Source organism: Planococcus citri, chromosome 4 (assembly GCF_950023065.1).
Source record: "Planococcus citri chromosome 4, ihPlaCitr1.1, whole genome shotgun sequence".
Lineage (NCBI taxonomy): Eukaryota > Metazoa > Arthropoda > Insecta > Hemiptera > Pseudococcidae > Planococcus > Planococcus citri.
Genome location: NC_088680.1, coordinates 62178827 through 62203518, shown reverse-complemented (window position 1 = coordinate 62203518; position 24692 = coordinate 62178827). Strand labels below are relative to the sequence as shown.

Here is a 24692-nt window from a genome sequence, read left to right as displayed (position 1 = left end):
AAATAAAGGAAAAAAGATCAGAGAGACAGAGAAAGAGAGAAAGTAAACTAAAGAAAAATTACAATACTGTTTACAGATGTCGTAAAGTAAAAAAAAGAGAAAATTCTTCGAAGAAGAAATAATAGTGTTCGGAAATAAATACGTAAAATAAAAAAGGGAGAAAAAAATGATTTTTAAAAAACAAAAAAATTAAAATTAAGTAGAAAAAATAAATGCACGATAGATAATTGAAACGAATCACATAAAAGTTACTCATTGGTTCGAGAGAAATGATAAAATCACAAAAAAATATGTGCGTTTTCAGAAAGAGAAATACATCAATAACATTACACAATGGAGGTCAGTGGGGAGAAATTTGTTCAGGGTGCTGAGATTTATAGAAAAAAAAAAACAATAAAACAATGGTAAAGTCAACAAGTAGCGAATTACCGATCAACGATTCTCATAAGATGTAGATCCACAACGTAACACAGTTCGTTATCCTTAAGAATAGTTTACAAATATACATTTTTGTTCGTTAATGAAGAACTTAGAAAAGATAAATAATATGGCATTTAAGGTGTTACGTATACTTTATGGCATATTATACAAAAAAAAGAGAAAAAATCGTAACTTTAAAATAACCCGCAGTCCTTTAAGTTCATTTTGATGATTACATCGGTTACAGCGTCGAATACGAATTGAATATTGTTCGTATCTGTGGCGCATGTGAAATGAGTGTAAATACTTTTGTGCTCCTTTCTTCGGTTCAACGATTCAAATTTCATTTGAACGTATGCGGCGCATTCTTCGTACGAATTCGAGCCTTTGAAAAAAGCGTAAATGCAATTATTATACAGATAAACGATAATCTTAATCGAAATGTGAACGAATATATTACCGGCGTATTCTGGGAAACAGATCGTTAACGGGCTCGTTTTGATTTTATCTTCGAAAAGATCTTTCTTGTTTAGAAATAGTATTATGGATGTCTCCACGAACCATTTACTATTACAAATGGAGTCGAATAATTTCATCGATTCGATCATTCGATTCATTTCTTCGTCTTCAGCCAGAACTAAATCGTAACCTGTAATTACACGATAAAAATAAGATGCTGATTCAGAGGAATTTTTCTTCGAATATGAATCACGTAGTCAAGTACCTACCTGATAACGCAACGCAGAATATGATCGCAGTTACACCTTCGAAACAATGAATCCATTTTTTTCTTTCCGATCTTTGACCACCAACGTCGAACATTCTGAAACAAGTTACAGATTTATTATTTCGTTCCTACTTTATGGAATGAAAAATGCATCAGGAGGGGTGAAATTTACTTGAAATGTAATCCCCTAAAAGTGAAAGTTGTCTCTATGATGCCTGTAGTTTTAACTCGAGTTCTCAGTACATCTTGTTGAGTAGGAATGTAATCGGATTGAGATATACGATCCAGAGCATTTAGATAATAGGCAGCTGAATCGTTTAATTGATATTCTCGAGATCGGGTGAAACAATGCTGTACTCCTGGATTATTCCATAAATGTTTCATTAAAGTGAACAGTTCGCGTTTGATTTCTCCTCTTTCGACGTAACGAGCCAGCTCGTAGAATTGTTTGACTTTTTCCTGCGTAAAAAAAGTACTCGAATTATTACAAAGTCTGTACAGATGTATCTATGGTTTCCATCGCGATGCAACTTACGATATCATTTCTGTCGTTGAAACTGATCCCTAACTGATCCATAGCTTTAATAATAGTCATCAAACTCTGTATAGTATTACTGTAAACGACTGGTTTGTATTCTTCGCATTCTTCGCGCGAATATCCCGTCTCGTGAATGATTTTCATCTGTTTTACGATGGTACTTTTGCCCGATTCTCCAGCCCCTGTGAAACACATTTTTAGTAACCGGTACTAGGTAGGGGTTTAATACCACTCGGGATGGATGGAAACTCACCTAGTAGGAGTAATTTCACTTCTCTGGCTTGTCTTTCTCCATCGGCGCGTAAATCTTTATCTATTTTCTTCGAACGTTCGACAGCTTCTTTTTCGTTTGAACTTATAGCGCAACCCATCTTGTTGGAGTTTTATTGCACTACGCGGTTGAATTATTTAAGCATCGAAAGTATTTTAACTATTGGGAACACTACGCTATGAGAATTGGAGTTTATTTGACGGAATTACTTGAAAAATTATTACAAAACTGGACTAACACTACTAAAATAACTACAACAAAAAAAGTGTAACGGACTAATCATAAAAATAAAATACACCCAACAACTTCTACCGAATAAAACACCGTGGATGGTTCGTTTGAAAACTGGATAGCGCAACGTGCCTGCCTGCCTGGTGAAATTTTGGATTAGTTTGCGTTTTGTTCGTTAGGAGCGCTAGTGTAGTCGATATTTTTTCTGAAAATAGAATTTCACCAGGCTGGAGGAGAAATTTGGGTTGGTTTTTTATCATTTTTTGGAAAAGAAGAATTTTGAATTTGAAAATTTGAAATAATTTTTTATTTTCTTTTGAATGAAATGAATAATTTTGTACGAAAGTTTAGATAGATCTTGTAAAAAATTACTTCGTTGAGTGAGATTTACACTTCTGCTTCATTCGGTTCTCCAGTTCTACGTGTTTTTTACGTAGTGTTTCTTTTGATGCAAGTAAATTTGAACTGATAAACATGCCGGTATTAAAATTTCCTCTGATGCAAGAATTTCGTCAAAAATTCGTCATGACGAATAGAGAAAGATTACAGTGGTTCCCAGGACACATGTCAGGAGGTAAAGTAATTTTCAATCGCTTTCAAACTCCATCACTCGGTATAAATTGAACAATTTTTTCCACATAATATTTCAGGTATGAAAAAAATGCAACAGAAACTGTCTAGAATTGACTGCATTATTGAAGTTCACGATGCTCGGGTACTGTTAATCATTCCTTAATTCAATCTTCTATCTAAATACAACTAATCGTACGATTTTCACAGATCCCCATCACCGGAAGGAATCCTAATTTCAAGCTCGAGTTTTTAGGAACAGGCAAACCTCATATTTTGGTATTGAATAAGATGGATTTGGTCAACCCGAAGTTCTATCAACCGATTACTGATTATATTTATGCTTCTGAGAAAATCGATAAAGTCTTATTCACCAATTGCAAAAGGGATAAATCAGCTGAAATCAAAAACGTAAGAATGACAGACGTGTTTTATCTTAACATTGGCGATATTTTATTTTCACACGTATTTATCTTTTTAGGTAATACCTGAAATAAAAAAAGTCATTTCGCAATCTATGCGATACAATCGTTCGGAAAATAGAGAATATGGTGTGATGATAATCGGTGTACCGAATGTGGGCAAATCTTCGTTGATAAACGCTGTAAGAGCAGCTACGTTGAATAAAGGTAATACATATAGGTACTTACGTCGTCGATTAATTTCAATCTCACGATGAATTTTTTTTCATCGTTTGTAATCGAATTTGAATTTTTGTCTCAAGGAGGAGCAACTCCTGTCGGCGCCAGAGCTGGTATTACCAAAAGTGTTCTAACTCGTATTAAAATTAGTTTCGAACCTCCGGTATACGTATACGATACACCTGGTATATTGACTCCGAAGATACCGAATGTTGATGTTGGCATGAAACTAGCTTTGTGTGGTATGTATCGAGATGTGTTTTAATTTTGCACGTTTGAAAATATTCTTTCTTTTGGTATTAATTTAGTCGTGTTTTTTTTAGCTTGTTTTCAAGATCATATGGTTGGAATTATGGTCATAGCTGATTATATTTTATACTGGATGAATAGGAATTACAATCATAGGTAATCTATCGCTCGATTTTGCGAGTTATCTCGCTTTATTTTCGTTTTAACGATAATTTTTATCGTAATTTCACAGCTATATGGATTTTTTCGGAATTGAGAAACCGTGCGATGATGTTTATCTACTGCTAGCTCAATACGCCATTAAAAAAAATATGTTCAATAATCGAAAAGTTGCCAGTAAGAAACCTCGATTTATTTTTTAAAGAACGATTATGTCGACTGAAATAATTAATTCGTTGGGTTGTTTCGTTTTCAGATAATATGGAACGTAAACCAGATATGGATTTAGCTGCGAAAGATTTCGTTCTTGCTTTTAGAAATGGCACGTTGGGGCCAGTTTTATTGGATGCCGATATTCTGCCTTGAGAATACGTTCGATTATTCGAACTGGTTTACTTCTTCTGTCTGTGATACAGTATTTTTAAGTTGAGAAAAATTCGTAAATGGTTTTTAGCGTGTTGATTCGTTACTGGAAATAATAAGTTTGAACTACTCTAAAATGATTTTTCCACTATATGGAACTGAAACTGAACTTTATTACATCATTTTTACAAAACAAAACCTTAAAATACTTTTTATAATTATCACCGAGAAACTTATAATCCTGTACAGATTTTCTTATAACGTACACTCCGACGTTATATCACCATTAATTAAAAACATATCATATCACACTACACTCGACATCTCGCAGTATTCAACAAAATAATAAATATTTAGCTGTGCTTGACTAGCGTGTACTGTTGTGATCTTGAACGCTAACGAAAAAATTTAAAATTATTTTACAAACCGAAATACATACGTAACTTAACCAGGAACATGAATTTAAATCTTAAAGTATATATTTTATCAGACTCTTTGAATTTTTTTTTCAAAAAATAATATGGAATGATTAATTTCGAGTTGTTGACGCGTTCGTTGAATGTATTTAGTACACGTATAAGTATAAGAAGAAAAAAAAGAGAGAAAATGCATGTTCGTGTATAATAAATCTCTGCCCGACGCTGATGTTGTATCGAAAACTTAGTCCGATGATTTCTTGCTGTGTTTGAGAGCCTTGGTACGAATTTGCAACATTTGGTTCATCACAGTCCACGATACGAGCTTAGAGGAGAAGCTATATAAAGATGCCAATATACCGGGCTGAAATGATGAAAATAAAAGGTTAAAATCATTCTTGTTCGAGTTAGTGATCTAGGAAAAATGGATTGTAGAATTTACCATGATGTTGTGAGGCCAGTATCCAACGGTGTGAGATTCGATGCCGACAGTTTTCAAGGCGGATTCTACGAAAGTTTTTGGGCTAGGGCTGAACAACGATGGTTTCTTGATTTTACTCATTTTTGTGGCGACGTATCCGGGTAAGATGCATTGTACGATGATTCCACGTTTACCGTATTCGGTGGCCAAGTCTTCGGAGAATTTCGATACGAACATCTGTAAAATGATTTTTTTGAGTATTCGGGTCTGTTTCAGATGGGTGAGTTGGGCTGGAAAGAGTTCAAGGGGTTCTCAATGTAGAGATGTGTTCATATAAAGATACCTAGGCATAATTTTTATGTATGTAGAACTTTGAGAACGCCTGATTCATAAATTGAATCTGACGAGGGAAGCTTTCGAGATGTTGGCATCTGATTTGAAAGAGACTCCGAATTTTGGAAAGAGCATAGTCTAAAACCTTCATAAGCCAAACTTCAACTGTCCAAATTGATTTTTTGGAGAATTTTTGAAAATTAAAAATTGTCTATTTTCGGCAATTGATGCCTTTTTCAAAAATATTTGTATCTTGTTCAGTAAAAATAACGGAAATTTGTTTTTGGAAACAATTATCAACTCCCAAAAACCGAATTTCACCATTTCCTCTTTTACTGGAGCCTCCAGCGCAATTTTAGATTTCTCCGGAAGGTGTGAAAATCAATTTTGGCAGCTAAAATTCAGGTTATAAGCTTATTCTCGGTCTATTTTAAGGAATTGATGCAAATTTGGCCGAATTTCCAAGCGGACACCTGGAGTGCGTTTTTTGACCAGAAAGAGAGAAAAATTTTGAAAATCAAAAATTTTCTGTTCGTAAGAAAATTTTTGAAATTTGCAAGAATCACGTTTTCTTGTCTAAAATGATTCCTTCAATTCCGAATTTAACTATTTTTAGTCATTCTGGAGCCTCCAGCACGATTTTCGTTTTCTCCAGAATTTTAAAATTTCTCCAGAGGGCGTGAAAATTGATTTGGGCAGCTAAAAATCGAGTTGATGCTTACTCTCGTCATATTCAAAAAGTTTATCTGCGTCTGCCCTGATTTCCAGTTGGGCCTCTCAGGTGTGTTTTTTTGTCCGGAATAAGTATTGAAAAAAATTTTAAATTATCAAAAATTCTCTGTTCGAAGGAAAATTTTTGAAATTCGCGAGAATGACTTCGTCTTGTCTAAAATCAACCTCCTAAATTCAAATTTCACTATTTTGAGTAATTTTGGAGCCTCCAGCACGATTTTTAAATTCTTCAGAATTTTACATTTTTTCCAGAAGGTGTGGAAATTGACTCTTGAGTTTGGCTTTGGCTTATTCTGGAACCACTTAACGAGTTGGTCTACATTTGGTCCGATTTTTTGAGTTGTGGACTCCTCAAGACGTGTTTTTCTGTCCAGAATATTGGAAAAAATTTCAAAAAATCAAAAATTCTCCGTTTGAAGGAAAATTTTTACAATTTACGTAGATGACTTGGTTGAGTTGGTCTCGTCTAAATCCAACTTCCCAAATCCAAATTTCATCATTTCAAGACATTCTGGAGCCTCCAGCGGGATTTTCAATTTTTCCAGAATTTTAAAATTTCTCCAGAAGACGTGAAAATTGATTTTGACTACTGAAAATTGATTTGTGTCTTATTCTCATCTAAGACCAACCTCCCAAATTCAAATTTCATTATTTTGAGTAATTCTGGAGCCTCCAGCACGATTTTCAAATTCTCCAGAATTTTAAATTTTTCCAGAAGGTGTGGAAATTGACTCTGAGTTTGGCGTTGTCTTGTTCTGGACTCACTTAACGAGTTGATGTGCATTTGGCCCGATTTCTGAGTTGTGGACTCTTCAAGACGTGTGTTTTTCTATCCAGAATATTGGAAAAAATTTCAAAAAATCAAAAATTCGCTGTTCGAAGGAAAATTTTTTTAAATTCACGCAAATGACTTAGTCTCGTCTAAATCCAACTTCCCAAATCCGAATTTCATCATTTCGAGACATTCTGGAGCCTCCAGCGCGATTTTCAATTTCACCAGAATTTTAAATTTTCTCCAGAATGGCGTGAAAATAATTTAGGTTACTAAAAATCGAGTAGTGGCTTATTTTGGACCCACTTAACGAGTTCATCTGCATTTGGTCCAGTTTCCAGGTGGACACTTGGAATTTGTTTTGTTCCAAAATGTTGGAAAAAAATTCAAAAAATCTGAAATTCTCTGTTCGAGAGAAAAATGTTTGAAATTAGCACGAATAATTTTGTCTTGTCTGATACCAGCTTCTCAAATCTGAATTTTATAATTTTGAATCATTCTGGAGCCTCCAGCATGATTTTCGATTTTTTCAGAATTTTAAAATTTCTCCAGAAGATGTGAAAATTAATTTTGACTACTGAAAATTGAGTTGTATCTTATTCTCATCTATGACCAATCTCCCAAATTCAAATTTCATTATTTTGAGTAATTCTGGAGCCTCCAGCACGATTTTCAAATTCTCCAGAATTTTTAATTTTTTCCAGAAGGTAAGTAAATTGACTCTGAGTTTAGCGTTGGCTTATTCTGGACCCACTTAACGAGTTGGTCTACATTTGGACCGATTTCTGAGTTGTGGACTCCTCAAATGTGTTTTTCTGTCCAGAACATTGAGAAAAAAAAATCAAAAAATCTGAAATTCTCTTTTGGAAAAAATATTTTTTGAAATTAGCGCGAATGATTTTGTCTCGTCTGAAACCAACTTCTCAAATCTGAATTTTATAATTTTGAATTATTCTGGAGCCTCCAGCATGATTTTCGATTTTTCCAGAATTTTAATATTTCTCCAGAGGACGTGAAAATCAATTTTGATTGCTGAAAATAGTTTTGTTTCTTTTATTCGACCTATTTAGTGATTTCATCTGCATTAGGCCCAATTTCCAGGCGGACCCTTCGAGTGTGTTTTTTTCTCTTGTGCAAAATACTTGAGAAAAAAATTCACCTTAATCAAAAATTCTCTTTTTGAAAGTAAAATTCTTGAAATTTGCACGAATTACTTGGTCTCTTCTTTAAACCAATCCTTCAAACCCGAATTTCACTGTTTTGAGTCATGCTGGAGCCTCCAGCATGATTTTCGATTTTTCCAGGATTTTAAAATTTGTCTAGAAAAGGTGGAAATTAGTTTAGGCAGATAGATTTCGAGTTGTGACTCATTCTCGACCTATTTAACGAGTTCATCCGTATTTGGCCGAATTTCCAAGCGGATATCTCGAGAACGTTTTTTTGACTAGGATATTTTTGATGATCTAGGTAATTAACTGGAGAATACTGATCAAAAAACATGCTCGAGGTGTCCGGCTGAAGGTCGGTTCAAATGAGGATAAACGATTCCTTATTGAGAATAGGCCATAATTCAATTTTGGGCTGCTCAAATTGATTTTCATGCTTTCTGGAGAAATTAAAAATCACGCTGGAGTTTCCAGAATGACCGAAAGTCTTGAAATTCAGTTCGAGTGAGTTGATACCTACACATTAGTTTCAAGACTAATTTATTTTTCAAAAAAAAAAAAAAAAAAAAAGCATAAAAGTACGAAAATAGTCAATTTAAAATTTTCAAAAATTCGTCAAAAATTGGAAAATCAAATTCAAGCTGCTGAAATTTTGCTCAAGGGGTTCCTTTCTGAGCACAACTTTGAGAAAAAAAATCACTCAATGTGATTCGAGATGTGTTGAGAAATTTTTAATTTGACTTCAAAACCTCATTTCTTCATCCTGAATCAAGTTTTCCACCTTCGAGTACCCAGATCAAAACATTTAGGGGAAAAAATCTTCACAGAAACCGACACCATAATTAATCCGAACGTCTAAAAAATCCCATCAACACCCATTTGGCCATCATTAAAGTACAATAGGTAGCCGATAAGTTCTAAAATTCCGTATAAAAGTTTCCAGCATTACTTCTCATTAACGTTGTCAGTATTTTAATCGAGGCTGGAAAATTTCAAACCTCGTGGAAGGTTTCGAAAAATCGACGAGTTTGATTATATTTGTCCATACCTACCTAACTAATTAAACGAACCTTAATGATCTCGTTTAATAGTACACTATTATCGCGATATTACCCAAACAGCGAATCCAAACCGAGCTGCCAATTGTGTAAAAATGATCGAATTGTTTTGTTTACAAATTAGATACACAATACACGTTGCGTTGTACAAATCCCATGACTGATTTGGTATCTATCAAGCCATGTCTTTTTCAGCGACGCCGGGCCATAAAATAGTATAGAACACTTTATGGTAATTTTCGTCTATCGCGATCCGTGTCCTTCGACACGTTAAAGCGTTGTTAGTTTTTAGGTAGGTAGGTAGGTATTCGAAGACGAAGAAAATTTTCCGAATCGTGTCAGTCAGTGAAAACGAAAGTGCGAGTGATGAGAGGTAGCAACACAATACAACATACAATCGAACACTCGATAGGTATTATTATTTCGGTAGAGCTACGTATAGTAGAATAGGTGCTTAAGCTTACTTTCGATGATCCATATACAGCCAAAAGTGGACTCGGGAACAATGCAGTAGCCGAAGATATATTTATAACGACGCCTTTCTTCCTCTCGACCATACCAGGCATCACGATTTGGCACATTGCGAGTACAGAGACGATATTGCACTGGATGATATCGTAGTATATTTTCTCTTTGCCTTTGAGTTCCAAAAAGTAATCTGGGTATGGGTAACTGACTCCTACGTTGTTGACCAGGACGCCGATATCTAATCCGTAGAGTTCTTTTTCGATATTCGAGTAGATTTTATTGCCTTCGGAGAAATCGGCTTCGATGATTTTCGTTTCGACTTTGTATTTTTCTTCTGTAAAAAATTGTAAAAATTGCATCAGTCAAGGTGAAATTACAAAGGTAGTGATTTCTGGAGGCTGATTTGATGTGTTTGGTTTCAAGGGGTTGTCCATGAAGGAGAGGATGAGGAGGATTGCAACTTTTTTGAGAGAAAAAATGATATTTTGAATTTCTGGCGAAGTTATATAGGTAGAGAAATTATTGAAGACAAACGAAAGTACCTATAGTTTTAGAATTTGGGTGAAAGTATTTGGAAAACTGTGATTTATTCGAAATTTTGAGAATAGGTAGGTATAAAGGAAACGTTAATGAGTTGAATGTTTAATATTATTTAATGACTTGAGACGTCAAATTTCGAGTTCAAGAACAGATGGGAAAAATTATCAATTATGATTTGATGAAATACCATTCTCTTTAGAATAAATTTCCATGGAAAATTTTCGTACAATTTTCATTGAAAGCTTACAGCAGGTGATTCATTAAATTTTAGCATAATATTTTTTTAAAATAAATATTTGTTTTTAATATGTTTCAGGTCCTTTGTGTTATGAACATAATGGTTTAGTATCCAGATGAGAGACTGCAGAAGACTTCCAGTATAAGTAGGTAAGAAGATATTATTAATTTCGGATTAGCTCGACGCTCTACATGAAAATTATAAAAAAGAAGATAGGATCAAGCTAAATTGAAAGAACGTGCAAAAATAAATCATTAGCCAAAATTTCAAGTGCTAAAATCATTTTTCGATTTTCGGCGACTTTGAAAATTGAACTTTGAAGAACCATAAAAGAAATGTAAAAAAAAATGATAAATTTTATCAATTTGAAGTAGAAAACTGAAATTTAGTAGGTATGTACCCTATTTATGACCCATACGAATGGAATGTAAACGATTTCAAACCATTTTGAACACTTCCGGAGCCTCCAGTACATTTTTGAAAATTTAAATTTATTTTTTACGACAATTACAGCATGTTGAGTCGATTGGAGGAGGGTTTTTAAGCCGTTCTAGAGCCTCTAGCCATATTTTAAAAATTTCAGATTTTCAAAAAGTGCCATAAAATTGCCAAAATTAACATTGACACGTTCAGCGCCTGACCTAAACACCATTTTTCCAAAATTGGTGTCTGTCGGTTCGAAACTGTATTATTTTTCCAGCGATGAGTTTTAGAAATTATTTGCCAAAATATGATTGGAGAACGACTTGAAACCATCTTCAGTCCACTCAGAATGTTGTAATAATTGAGGTATGAAGTCAATTTTAGGTATCCAACATTCAAAACTCTGCTTTTGGAGGCTCCAAAACTCCCCAAAACGGTTCAAAACCATTCGCAATCAATTCGGGAGGCTGAAAATAGGGCATATACAGTACCAAATTTCAGCTTCTTAGGTCAGTTAAGTAAAATTTTGATTTTTGTCATATTTTCGGCCCATAACTTTTTTATTTTCAAAGATTCCCCAAAAAATCGAAAAATGCGCTTCAAAAACTGAAATTTTGGATGTTGATGATTTTTTGCATGGTCTTTAAATTTAACTTTGTTCGATTTTAAAATTTTTCTACGAGTTGAGATACCTATTTTGTAAAGAAAGGATTCAAATTATGAGATAAAATTGGGATGCGGAAGACGATTTAAAGAAGAATGAAAAATTTAGGTTTTGATTTATTGCGAATTTGTACCAAAATATCAAATTGCTTGAACTTGCAAAGGACAAAATGGCTTGATAGGAGTCTCAAAATTACGTCGAGTTGGGTTCTCATCCTAATGTTTTGGGGCTTTACTGAGTATAGATGAAGAGAAGTCTTTAAAAAATAAAATCACTGTCGCTTTACAAATTTTTTCTAAGTTTAGGGTTTTGAAAAGTTTTTTTTTGGAAGTTGAAATTTTAAAGTTCTTATTCGAATTTGAAAATGGAGAGAAAAGAGAGTTACGAAAGTTCAGGTATAGAAATTGAATCAAAATTCAAATCCAGTCTCCCCCTTTTCTTTCAGGGTGTCTACTTACTGGCCGAAAAAACTACAAATTTACGAAAGAAAAAAAGTGCGAAATTGGAGAAAGATTTACAAAAGTACGAAAAACTGTCAAAAATGTACGAAATTCCGAAAGGATTTTAAAATGAAAAAAAAATAATCAATGAAGAAAAACTGTGTTAGAAAGATTTTTGCACTTCCATCTTTTTCTACCAAAAAAAAAGTGATTTATCGTGCGAAATTTTGTTTTTTGGATTTGGTAAACACCCTGTCTTATGAAAAGATGAGCAAGTTGGTAAGTATTGACGGCTTTTCAACTGTTGAGATGAGAATTACTCGAGAAATATTTTCGACTGGAGTTTGAAGGCGTCAAGAACAATGAAAATTAGAACCCAAAAGTGGGAAAAATCTTTTTTTTTTCTTCAAAAAAGCACCCCACTTTGAGATCTTCTGGCTCAGCCTTCTCTATAGCAAGTAAGCTCAAAATTTTTCTGGGTAGTCTTTCTCCACTCAAGGTGTCTCCAATTTTTGTCAAAATTCAGAATTATGCTTCTTTTCAGAACCTTGAGGAGGGGAGGAGGGATTTCTTGAATCAGGATTTATAATGTTCAAGTTCTATTGAGAAGGTTCCAATTTTAGTAATTAATTATATTGTTGGAAAAATTTCAAAGTTATCAATTTTTTTTTTTCAAATACGAGTACACCTTTAAAACACGAGGGAGGTGGGTAGGAGGGGGGGGGGGTTGAATGAAATTTTGTGACATTTTTCGATACTCTTCATAACTTCGTCGAGGGATCAATCTAAAATTCAGGGTCATCATCCGACTTTTAAACAAGTTAATACGGTCCCAAGGATGAAAATAATAATTTTCTAATACTGAATTTTCATTTTTCAAATTTATTAGGCAAATTTTTGAAAATTCAAAATTTGATCCAATTGAGATTATATCGATTCTTGGCCTTCCAAATCAATTGTTGAAAGCTTCAAACTTTTGTAGAGATTTTCTTTCTGCCAATTTTTGGGGTTTTCAGTTTTTGAAAAATCAATTTATAAAAAAATAACCAAAATGAAATTTTAATGCCAAAAAACTAAAACTGCTGTGTTCATGAATTCGTTCAGTGATTTTGATTTTATTTATGTATTTATTTATTTTTTTAAATTTGAATTTGGAGACAAACGAAAATTTTAAAACACGATTGAAGATTCTGGAAATTTGCTTCTGAATCTATTGAATGAGGGGGGGGGGGTAGAGCTCTTTTAATGGAATTTTTTGAAAACTGAATGATTCAAAAATTTATCTGAAGCTTCAGAATGGTTTGAAAAGCTCACTTTCCGATGTGATGGGTCAAAAACAGGATACTAGCCAAACAAATCAATTTTTGTTTTAATTAATTAGATTGATCTTCAACACTTTGAAAAACTTTTAAATCCTCGAACGTTTTTTTTTTGTTTTGTTGGATGTTCATTAATTCATTATGATTGGATGCTTTTGTGTTTTCTCGGGGTGTTGAAGTGTTGAGGTCCCATTTTAAAAATTAGTTTGTTGACAATAGAGTTGAAAAACAGACTTACTGAGCAATTTTTTTTCAAATTTTCAAGAAGTGATCTACTTTTGAGCTCGGTCGTTATCAACAGTTGAGATTTCACCTTGAAACTTCAGTTTTGGAGCTTTTCAATAATTTTTAGTTTCTGATTTTTTGATACTTAGATGTGTTTTCGGTGATTTTTTTGAGTTTTGATTTGAAATTTGCTTTCTTTTTTTTTTTCATTTTACGTGTTGGTTTAGAATTTAAACATAGTACGTACGTCACAAACACAGCATATCCCCCCCCCCCCAGATATCGGTGATTAAAAAATTTGAGAAATTTTGAGCGAGAAATATTCTCAATTTATATTTTAGAAATTTATTTTTGAAGAAAGAGGGTACCTAAATTGTGTTGGTTGTCGTGTTGAAGTATCAAGATACCAATGCCTCGATTCAAGAGCTTTTCCCTTTTAAGGGTAAAATTGTATAGCAATCTAATAACTATCGCAAGATAGGTAAACTAGATATGGAAAAGGAAATCACATCTAGATGGTGTATTCGCAAGAATACGAGTAGTACGTATCACTTCCGAATTCATTAAACCCGTTCAATGTCAATCAACATCATTGGTAATAAAAAAAATATAAATAAATCTTATTCATTTTTGTACACCCAACTCGAACAGACTTGTGAAAAATTGTAAAACAATAAAAGTCTCAAGCTTTACGATGGAATAAAATTTGAGTAGGTATTTTTGTTTTCATGGTCAAGGTGTTTTGTTCAAACCTGCACCTATCTAAATTTAATTTGCAGCTTTTCGTATTGGTCTTTCTTCGAAACATACGTCGATCTATTCACGTATAAAATCGTTTATTATTTTTTATGATCCACATCCCAAAGAGTGATTCGACGTGAATACAATAGAAGTAATGTTGTATATTGTGTACGTTGTACGTATACTTCTCTACCTACAAACGTAAATCTAACTAACGCAGTAAAGAGGAAATAACTAATCCACATTCCACACACAATGAATTGAAAAAGAAAAAAAAATTGGTAAAACGAGTCGAGTTAACAGTTTACGCTATTTGAAGACTAAACTGCCGAAGTTTTTTTAAGTCGTAATGTTGCCAAATTAACAGCATTATTTTTCAATACACACAATAAGTATACAGCTTTTATTTGCATAAAACTGATGAAGCAATTTCAACCTCGTAATAGATTATTGTTGACTTTTCAATTTAACTTGAAACGTGAAAACATTACTATTCGCTGCATTGGGGTATTTAAACGTTGAGAACACGTGTAATTTTAGACGCATACGCCAAATATGTAGGTATGAAGAGATAAGTATTAATTTGCTGCGGTATAAGAGTTGCAAATTTTACAAGGGAATGAATACCAATCGATGTTATCTGATTTTTGTGGTGTTTTTGAGTTTATATTTTCAATCATATCGAGTGTCGTGGGAGTAGGAATGAAAATGCCTAATAGGTTTTATATTGGAAGAAGAAAATTTCTGAATAGGTGTTTCTGTTCTTCTATCTTTAAGTCTAGGTAGGTATTATGTGAAGACAATGGGAATGGAAAATATTACGAGTATATACTTTTCTACACGTTGCCAAATTGCTCGAAGTGTATATAATCGGTGAAAATCATACTTACGTAATTCTAACGCCACATTTTCCAATTTTTCTACGGATCTGCTAATCAGCACAATGTCCATTCCTTTCTGAGCTAACTAAACAGCGACATAGAAAAAAAAAATACGTTGAAATTAATTTTTGCTAAAATCACACGGGCAAGTCTTTTACGAGTATTTTGATTATGATTAAGTATTTTTTTTTTTATTTTTTAGTTCTGCATATTTTTATTTGCATTTTACTGCAATTAAGTATTTTTTTAAAAATGGTGTAAAATTAATGAATTCATCATTAAGTATGCTCATTGCACACTTTCATAGTCTTTACACATTAAAAAAATGATTCGAATACTTACAGCTTCGGCGTAAGCTTTTCCAACACCATCAGTGGCACCAGTGATTACTGAAAAAAAAAATCATTATTAATAATGTTACGTATAAACATTGCTTTGATAATTATTACTGGCACATTGTATAGGTAACTTAAGGTAGGGTATAATAAAATTTCAATAACTGAAATAAAATTGTTGATCTTTTTGCTCACGTTATTACACAAAATTTACTTAGGAGACGAGTAGGTATAATTATGTAGGACGTGAGCTATTGGAAAATTATATCAAATAAACCATTTTTTTCCGTTGTAAAATGCATGCTTACAAAAGCCTGTAAAAATTTTTAACGAGCAATTATAATTCGTTGGATCGTAAAAACAACAAATTTCGTCAATTTCTGATTTTCTCGCAGCTTTTCGTAATTTTTCCGTACAACTATTCAGTATGTCTTAAACGCCGGTTCGTATCACCTTGAAAATTTGAAGGAAAAACTTATGAAAAAAATCTCGACTAAGTAATAAATCAAAATTTCAATTTTGGAAAACGGTTCTTGCAATATGCAGCTATTTCTCAAAATATTAAAGTAGACACTTGATTTGTGAAAATTACGTTTCATGGTTCGATGCAGTTTCCAGAAAAGGGATGGGGGGAGGGCGGTAATTTAAAGACGTTTAAAATTTTCTGCTTATTTTGATTCGCCCAAGAAGGCTCTCTCGTTTCATAAATTTTTCTTTTTTAAACAGATGCTTTGGTTAATTAAAATGTTTAGCAACCCTTTTTTTTTCATTACCAAACTGTGCATTGGAAATGGTGATTTTTTTCGGGGGGGGGGCTTTCAAAGTACTCCCTAAACCATGCATTTTGGCGGGAAAATGTTGAAAAAAAGATGCAGAAGGCCCCTAGCAGTAAATTTTTGAAAATTTGCCTTTTTTGTACAGAGTTAGGTACTTTTTTGAGAATTGAAAAAGAATAAAACGAAAAATGTGAGTTTAGGTAGGTATACCTATCAGGAAATTTTTTTAGGGTGTTTACTGTTTATAATTTATTACAAGGTGAAATAAAAACATTGGAAAATGAAGGGGAAAAAATTCAACAAATCATGCTAAAGTAGCAGGGTATCTAAAAAGTAGTGAAAGTAATGAAAACGTAGTGAATTTAGTCAAAAAGGTAGTAAAAAAAATGAAAAAATGCATTACCAATTTCAATTTTTTTGAAAATTTTCACTTTGTTCATGTTTTGTATGTTGGTGAGGGTGGGGGGGGGGGGGTGTCGAGTAGAGAGCTTTCTGAAAATTTGGTTGAAAAAAGGTACCAAATGAATAAAGTAGGTAGTGATTTTTTCGAAAAAAAAAATCCGATAGATACCATGATCAAATTGTGATGATTTTCAATTGTTTGGGAAGGATGGGGAGGGGGTTAATTTGAAAAATTTCATAACACTTTCTGCAGTTTTGCCAAATCACCATTCAATTTTAAGAATTTCCGATTAATTCTCGATATTTTTCTATGACCTAAGCAGTCTGTGCAAACCTAAAAATGAGACATTTTCTCAGATTTTGGTCGTTTTCTGAGGTCCATCAATTTGATACTTTTGAGTGATTTTCACAATAAATTTTACGCAATTTTTATGATATTTTCTTTGTGAATATTCATTTCTGGCTCTTTATTAAATATGGAAATCGTCAGAATTTTTACTTTGGCTTTCGACCATTATTATTGTACGTAAATATTGTTGATTGCTCAATAATTTTATAACTAACTAATCCACCATAATTTTTCTTTGTTTCAGGTGAGTACAAATTTCCTTCCTAAAATGTTACTAGAATATGAACTCGCGTACGAGAATAAGTACCTAAGTAATTTTATAATCCTTATGAAAAAAAAGTCACTTCTAGACCTGTAAACTTTTATTTTCAATGGCAAATCAAAAAAAAAAAAATTCTAAAATTACGGAATTTGAAAATTAGCTAAAATAATAATTGTCCATCGGCGGTTTGAATCGAGGTGATATGATTTTTCGAATACGAATTTGGAAACAGTATAGATTAAATTTTTGAGTTCACAAACGATTTTTATTTTTAATGGATTTTTGAAGAATCAAACTTGGGTTCAACATGGGGGGAAAAAATTAAAATTTTACCAAATAGACCAAGAAAGCTGAAATTTGACGTGTGCCTCGTTTTCGACCTTCCAAATCGATCAGAAACGGTTTCGAATCATTTCGAGTGGTAGTTTTGGAGCACCCTTGCAGATTTTTGAAAATTACCCAATTATGATGTCAAAATGAAATTTACTAAGTACCCAATTTTTAATACGCTGAGTTGATTGGAGGTGGTTTCAGGCTGTTCTGAAGCCTTAGGGTATATTTCGGAAATTGCAGGGGCATTCCATGTCAACTCAACCAACGTTTTTGAGTCATGTCCTTCGATTTCGCTCAAATTTTTTTCACAATATCTACCCACCCAGTAAGTAAGAAAGCCGCAATCAGTTTGGTCCCAGCCCCCTCAGGAAGCGGGTGGAGGTGCTTCCATTATTTTCACATTGTCTCGAGGTACTCAACTTCAGCAGCCCATTCCTCCACAACTATGATACTTTGATCAAAACTGATTTCACAGTTCGAAAGGGCATTGAATTTTGAACTTTTCAAGTATTTTGAAATTTTCAAAACATGAAAGTTGAACTTTCAATTTGAAAGTTCAAATTTCAGAATGGCGCTGTAAGTGGGAGCTACCATTTAAAATTTTGAAAAAATTTCCATAGATGTACATTTTGATACTTTTTCGAAATATTTAGGTTTCGAGATGGAACTCTTGACGGAGGGGGAGCACCCCCAACACCAATTTTGGGTGAAACTTTCAAAAGAAAATGTGGGGCATGTGATATATCGAATTCTATGTTTTCGGCGACGCTGAACACGAATACGACGTCAGATTTTGGATAGGACCCCATCCACGGCCCCCAGCACCTCCTCAAAGGGGGTAAAAGTTCAAAAAAGCGTTTTGTTCGTGTGACACATGGAATAGTATGTTTTTGGTGACGCTGAACACGAATATGACGTCAGATTTGTGATTGGACCCCATCCACGGCCCCAAACAATTTTTTTGGACTTTTACCCATTGGGGGAGGTTCTGGAGGCCATGGGTGAGGTGGATTCGAAAAACTAAGGCAATATTCGTGTTCAGCGATATCGAAAACCTACTATTCCATGTGTCATACGAATGTAACCATTTTGGGGGGGGTCACCCCTTTTGGAGAGGTGCTGGGGGCCGTGGACGGGTCCAATCACAAATCTGACGTCATATTCGTGTTCAGCGTCACCAAAAACTTACTATTTCATTGCTTTTTTGAACTTTTACCCCCTTTGAGGAGGTGCTGGGGGCCGTGGATGGGGTCCTATCAAAAATCTGACGTCATATTCGTGTTCAGCGTCGCCGAAAACATACAATTCGATATATCACATGCCCCAGATTTTTTTTTTGAAAGTTTCACCCAAAATTGGGGGTGGGGGTGCTCCCCCTCCGTCAAGAGTTCCATCTCGAAACCTAAATATTTCGAAAAAGTATCAAAATGTACATCTATGAAAATTTTTTCAAAATTTTAAATGGTAGCTCCCACTTACAGCGCCATTTTGAAATTTGAACTTTCAAATTTTGAAAATTTCAAAATACTTGAAAAGTTCAAAATTCAATGCCCTTTCGAACTGTGAAATCAGTTTTGATCAAAGTATCATAGTTGTGGAGGAATGGGCTGCTGAAGTTGAGTACCTCGAGACAATGTGAAAATAATGGAAGCCCCCCCCACCCACCCCCTGAGGGGGCTGGAACCAAACTGATTTCGGCTTTCTTACTTACTGAGTGGGTAGATATTGTAAAAAAAATTTGAGCGAAATCGAAAGACATGACTTTCAAAATCGCCTTTTTTTGGTCGAGTTGACATGGATATGACCCTCAGATTTCCTAAAAAGTGGTCTAAAAACCGTCCAAATTAACTTGAGCGTCGTTTTTTCCCCTTCAAAATGCAGGGTATCTAACAGGTAGTGAAAGTAGTGAAAAAGTGGTGATTTTTAAAATGGGTTAGTGAGAGTAATGAAAAAGTAGTAAATGTGGTCCGAAAGGTAGTGAAAAAATTTAAACTCGTAACAAAAACCGTCAAATTATTGAAAAAATTGATTAAAATTGGGGGGCTTCATGGAAAAGGGGCCTTCGTCAATTTTTTCTCCAATTTTTACAAGTTCAAAAATGGACTTGACAAGTTTTTTCTATTGGTAAGCAAACATTTTCCAATTCGTTTTTTTTTTTTTTTTTTTTTCATGGAAGCTGATCACTTTAATATTACTGATTGTGAGTATGGTGGAATTAATAAAAAAAAAAAAAATTCAAATACATTCAGAATTGTAAAAATTAAAAAAAAAAACAAAAAATAATTGACCAAGGCCCCTTTTCCATGGAACCCCTCAATTAAGAAATACTTTGCGCGATACAAATTTGTTTCCTATTTCAATTTTCTTGAAAATTCTCCTGTGAAAAATTTGATTTTGTTATTTTTTCATTTCTGTGTTGGAGGGGGGGGGGGAGGTTTAGGTCGAGTGAAGAGTTTTCTAAAAATTTGGTTGAAAACAGGTAATGATAAAAGTAGTGATTTTTTCAACAAAAAAAATCAGTTAGTTACCACGAATAGGTTATAATTTTGAATTTTTTGGTATTTCGTTTTGTTGAAAATGTCAAAAAATTGATAACTTTTTTTCAATACGTATTGACAAAGTTTTTTCAAAAAGAATGAAAAAAATTAAAAAGTTTGTTCATCAGTGATTATTATTTTTTTTCTGTGGAAATCTGGTCTCGGAGTAACTTTGAGAAAAACACTTGAGAAAACTTTGTGGAAAAAATTCATTGACCTCGCGAAAATTTCGAAAATAAGATCACTGAACGTATTTACGTATCAGGAAAGCAAATAATTTTCAAGAATAATAGAAAGATGGCATTTCAGATTAACATACCTATATACCTGAATTATTATATCTACTTGTAATTTCATGTGGGCAACTTATAAGGACCTCTACCTCCTTCGTATACACGTCTAAAAGAACAGTTCCCAGTTCGCACACGTAATAAGTTTAATTACACGTTCTCCATAAAATTTCCACCCAGTACTTTAGGTACATATAACTGTAGGTTCACATACTCATTCTCGAAAAAGATTTTTTCCATTGTGAGAAAATCTCAACCATGATTTTTGTTTACAATGAGGATGTCGTGGTACCTCGTATATACTTATAACAACACAACTTAAAAATGGTAAACAAATAAACCAGATACCTACGTACCTAAACCTATCCAATACAACTGGAGGAATTTCAATAATAAACGTAGGTAGGTAGTAGGTACATATATCAACCACACGAAAAAATAAAGTGTGCACCTTGGGTAAAATTAAAAACGGAGAGAAATTTTCCAGACTTTTATGTATCAACATCTACTACACATATACCCATAAAACCTAGAGTATTAATCAGCTTTGGCGGTTTCCGCTCATTTTTTTGTCTACCTGTTTGGCTCTCGGTGAACTTGTAGAGTATGATTCATTTATTGATAATGATAAGTATGATATTGTCGCGTAGGTTTATTATTTTTCATTTCAACTACCTGTGTCGTATATATTATTCAATGCTTAGCTATGAGGATTTGGTTTTCATTTTTGGGGTTTTGCTCATGTCAACAGTGGTCGAGCTGACTGTTGAAATAAATATGTTAGATTTGGACTCCACATAGAAGGTCGTTCATAACGGTTTAAATTCACGTACGATGTTAACACGTGAAAGACATGTTTTATCAAGAAAATTCATCATTTTGAAACCATGTGGCAGAAATTTCCGCGTGGTCATTTTTACACTATTATCTAATTCCCTTTTTTGAGTCGTAGGTTCTCGTACAACTATATACCTACCTATAGCTGACTGTAGTAACTTCCACGTATCTATTACCTACCTACCTGCTATCTTTACGTCAATCTTTTCCAAAATAACTCACATCACTTCACATGTAAATTATTATTAAAGTCATTTTTTGCTCAAATTTTTTCCTAGTAACGAATTTCAAATACACCTATACATATATCTACAACATGCTAGATAATTAGCTGGGTTGGTTCGTATTGGTAAAAAACATGTTAATTTTTTCACATCCTGCGAATAGGTTTAATTGTGTTCGTGTATTATAATCCTAGTTTCATAATTCGAGCGAAAAAAAATTATAAACGAAGGTCATTATTGGCTAAAAAAAAATCGTATTTTGATGCTTACCACCAAATTAAGCCATAGGAAATTTTTACTCGTATTTTATAATCCAAACTTTGTAATAAAACCATTCGATGCACTATAATTTTTAATAACCGAATATACTCGTACCATACGTAACTTGGTGCTTTTTTTTTTAATAAACCTGTTGTTTGATTTCTTTCAAATGTGTGTGTGTAGCTGGTTCGCTACCTTGATACGTAGGTAGATTCGAGAGCCAGAGCTGTATGGAAAATCAAGTTTATAAACTTACATTAATGAGAAAAATTCGACCGAGTTGATTTAGTAACTGTTAATTAATTAAATTCGATTCCACGCCGAGTGGCAGGCAGATTTTCTTTGAAACTGAAACTTGGGTAATGAATAATGAAGAATATAGGTACACGTGGTGTTTTTTTTTCTTCGAAAATTCTGGTTTTATGGTTGTTTAACTTGATCTCGTTTATGTAAGTGAGAGGTTAATTGAACTGAAATTTCGATTTCGAAAGGATTGACAAATTTTATTTGGCATTTTTATCGTAACAAAATATCAAAATTCAAAATGATAACATACTTATTTTAGCACGATTTGTTGAGTTTTTTTTTCTGAAAATTTTGTTTTATACTTTTTCAAATTTTTTTCTCCAATTCTGAAATTTTTTTTTTTGTTGTTAATTTGCTTTAATTTTCTCAATTGTTTTTTAAATTTTAGAAAAGTGTTTAAATCTATTCAATTCCAAACAAGAAATTTTCCACATTTTTTTCGAATGATTAGAGCAATGTTTTTGTATTTTTTGCCTTAAACGGCGGAACCAGGAGCTATGTAGGGTCGTCAAGAGCCAATGAGGCCTCGGAGCAAATATAATTCGACCCCATTTCTGGGAACGAAACTGTAAAGAAAAGTTTCTGTGAGAGATAGGGGTAGAGGGCTTTACTGAAAACTTACCGAGTTAGGGAGGGAAAAATATTCCAATTTTGCCAATTTATTTTCATTTTGTGCTTTGGATTTTTAAAAGCACAAATATGAATTTTTTAATTTTAAAACCAGAATCTAAAAATTTGTATTTTGAAAGGACTAATTTAGGAAGTTGATTTTGGAAAAAAAAGGGCGAAACAGACCCAAGCAAAGCGAGGACGAAAATTTTTGAAAATTTGTATTTTGAGAGCACTAAAAACGATGCTTTTTTCGCAAGGAGTTTATTTTTTAGCTTTTGAAATTTCGGAATTTGAAAGTTTTTTTTTTTAGGATGTTAATTTTGAAAAAGAAAAGAAAACAAGGCATGAAAACGATACTTTTATGCGAGAAGTTCACTTTTTCACTTTAAAAGTTGAGTGATATTTTTTTTTAGAAATTTCAATTTTGAAAAAGAAAACAGCGAGGGCAAAAGCTCTCGAAAATTAGTATTTTGAGAAGTAAAAAAAAAGGGAGTTCCTTTCATCACAGGCCCCTTCTTTTGTAGACCGTTTTAGAAAACGTTGTTTTTATAATTTTTTTCGTGTTTTTATTTTTTAAAACAATTTTTTCAGTGCTATAAAAATATTGTCCTGACAACAAAAATTTCATTTTTTGGATCATTTTGTGTTTTTCAATTTTTAGGAGAGGAAGGGGGTTAAAATTGCCTCCTGGTCCTAAACACTGATGTAATTATGTAATCTCACCCCCACTCCCCCCACTGCTTTTTTTCATCTAAAGAATATGCAAAGATATTTCGAGAACTTTGACAAATTGGTCTGAAAAGTGAACAGAATTTGAACCTTGAGGAAAACGATTCTCTGGTAAAATGGTCCTCGAAGTACGAATATTACAACGATCCCCTCTCTCTCCACTGTTTATGGATAAAGTGGTTTGTTTCATTTTTTTCAACATCTTTACTTATTGTTTTTATAATTTTTTTCGTGTTTTCGCCATCATCATCATCATCATGATGTTCCAAAAGCTCAAAGCTTCCAAGTTTATCGAGCGACAAATTTTTTTTTCAACATTTTTTAAAACTCATTACCTAGAAAACGGCTGAACCGATTTCGATGAAACTTAAAATCTCTCTAGGATTGCACGATTCATACAAAGAACTAATACGACCCTCAATAATTTTTGGTGAATCATTCATGAACAAATTGATCAATTTTTTGAAAGAACCATTCGCCAACGAATCGATCAATTCTTTAATTTACGAATCAATTCGTTCGCGAATGAGTCCCTAATACGAATGAATTCGTTCGCGAATGATTCACAAAAAATGATTCAATTCGTGCGTGAATGATTCACAAATAATTGAGTAAATGAATCGATTCGCTCGCGAACAAGTCAATTAAACGAATCGATTCGTTCGCGAACGAGTCACTAAAAATTTTTCAATTCGTTCGAGGAATGACTCATCAAAAATTGAGTAAATGAATCGATTCGTTCGCGAACGAGTCGCTTATACGAATCGATTCGTTCGCGAGTGATTTACAAAAAATGATTCAATTCGTTTGTGAATGATTGATCAAAAATTGAGTAAATGTATCGATTTGTTCGCGAACGAGTCACTTATACGAATCGATTCGTTCGCGAATGCTTAATCGAAAATTGAGTAAATGAATCAATTCGTTCGCGAACGAGTCACTTATACGAATGAATTCGTTCGCGAATGATTCACAAAAAATGATTCAATTCGTTCGCGAATGATTCACTAAAAATTGAGTAAATGAATCGATTCGTTCGCAAATGATTCATCAAAAATTGAGTAAATGAATCAATTCGTTCGCGAACGAGTCACTTATACGAATGAATTCGTTTGCGAATGATTCACAAAAAATGATTCAATTCGTTCGCGAATGATTCACTAAAAATTGAGTAAATGAATCGATTCGTTCGCAAATGATTCATCAAAAATTGAGTAAATGAATCAATTTGTTCGCGAACGAGTCACTTATACGAATGAATTCGTTCGCGAATGATTCACAAAAAATGATTCAATTCGTTCGCGAATGATTCACTAAAAATTGAGTAAATGAATCGATTCGTTCGCGAACAAGTCAATTGAACGAATCGATTCGTTCGCGAATGATTCATCGAAAATTGAGTAAATTAATCAATTCGTTCGTGAATGATTCAC

The 24692-nt window shown here is 33.3% G+C and overlaps 3 protein-coding genes across 3 annotated transcripts in view; 1 reads left to right on the top strand and 2 right to left on the bottom strand.

Moving 5' to 3' along the window:
• Positions 1 to 373: 373 nt before the first annotated feature.
• Galphai (G protein alpha i subunit) lies at positions 374 to 2212 on the bottom strand. Its single transcript, XM_065363521.1, has 6 exons — positions 1939 to 2212; positions 1683 to 1867; positions 1320 to 1606; positions 1149 to 1243; positions 881 to 1069; positions 374 to 805 (listed from the first exon to the last, which is right to left on the bottom strand). Exons 1-6 carry the CDS (start codon positions 2054 to 2056, stop codon positions 615 to 617), a joined length of 1065 nt encoding a protein of 354 aa, XP_065219593.1. The 5' UTR covers positions 2057 to 2212; the 3' UTR covers positions 374 to 614.
• Positions 2213 to 2447: 235 nt separating this feature from the next.
• Positions 2448 to 4660, top strand: LOC135845059 (mitochondrial GTPase 1). Its single transcript, XM_065363522.1, has 8 exons — positions 2448 to 2761; positions 2838 to 2902; positions 2968 to 3168; positions 3239 to 3386; positions 3482 to 3640; positions 3722 to 3803; positions 3880 to 3983; positions 4063 to 4660. Exons 1-8 carry the CDS (start codon positions 2662 to 2664, stop codon positions 4170 to 4172), a joined length of 969 nt encoding a protein of 322 aa, XP_065219594.1. The 5' UTR covers positions 2448 to 2661; the 3' UTR covers positions 4173 to 4660.
• Positions 4323 to 24692, bottom strand: part of spidey — a 30531-nt gene continuing 10161 nt past the window's right edge. The window contains exons 2-6 of the mRNA XM_065363523.1: positions 15349 to 15395; positions 15016 to 15091; positions 9532 to 9869; positions 5028 to 5243; positions 4323 to 4949 (exon numbers count right to left, since the gene is read on the bottom strand). Of these exons, the coding sequence (XP_065219595.1) occupies positions 4830 to 4949; positions 5028 to 5243; positions 9532 to 9869; positions 15016 to 15091; positions 15349 to 15395 (797 nt within the window). The 3' untranslated portion in view covers positions 4323 to 4829. The remainder of the gene's footprint in view (positions 4950 to 5027; positions 5244 to 9531; positions 9870 to 15015; positions 15092 to 15348; positions 15396 to 24692) is intronic.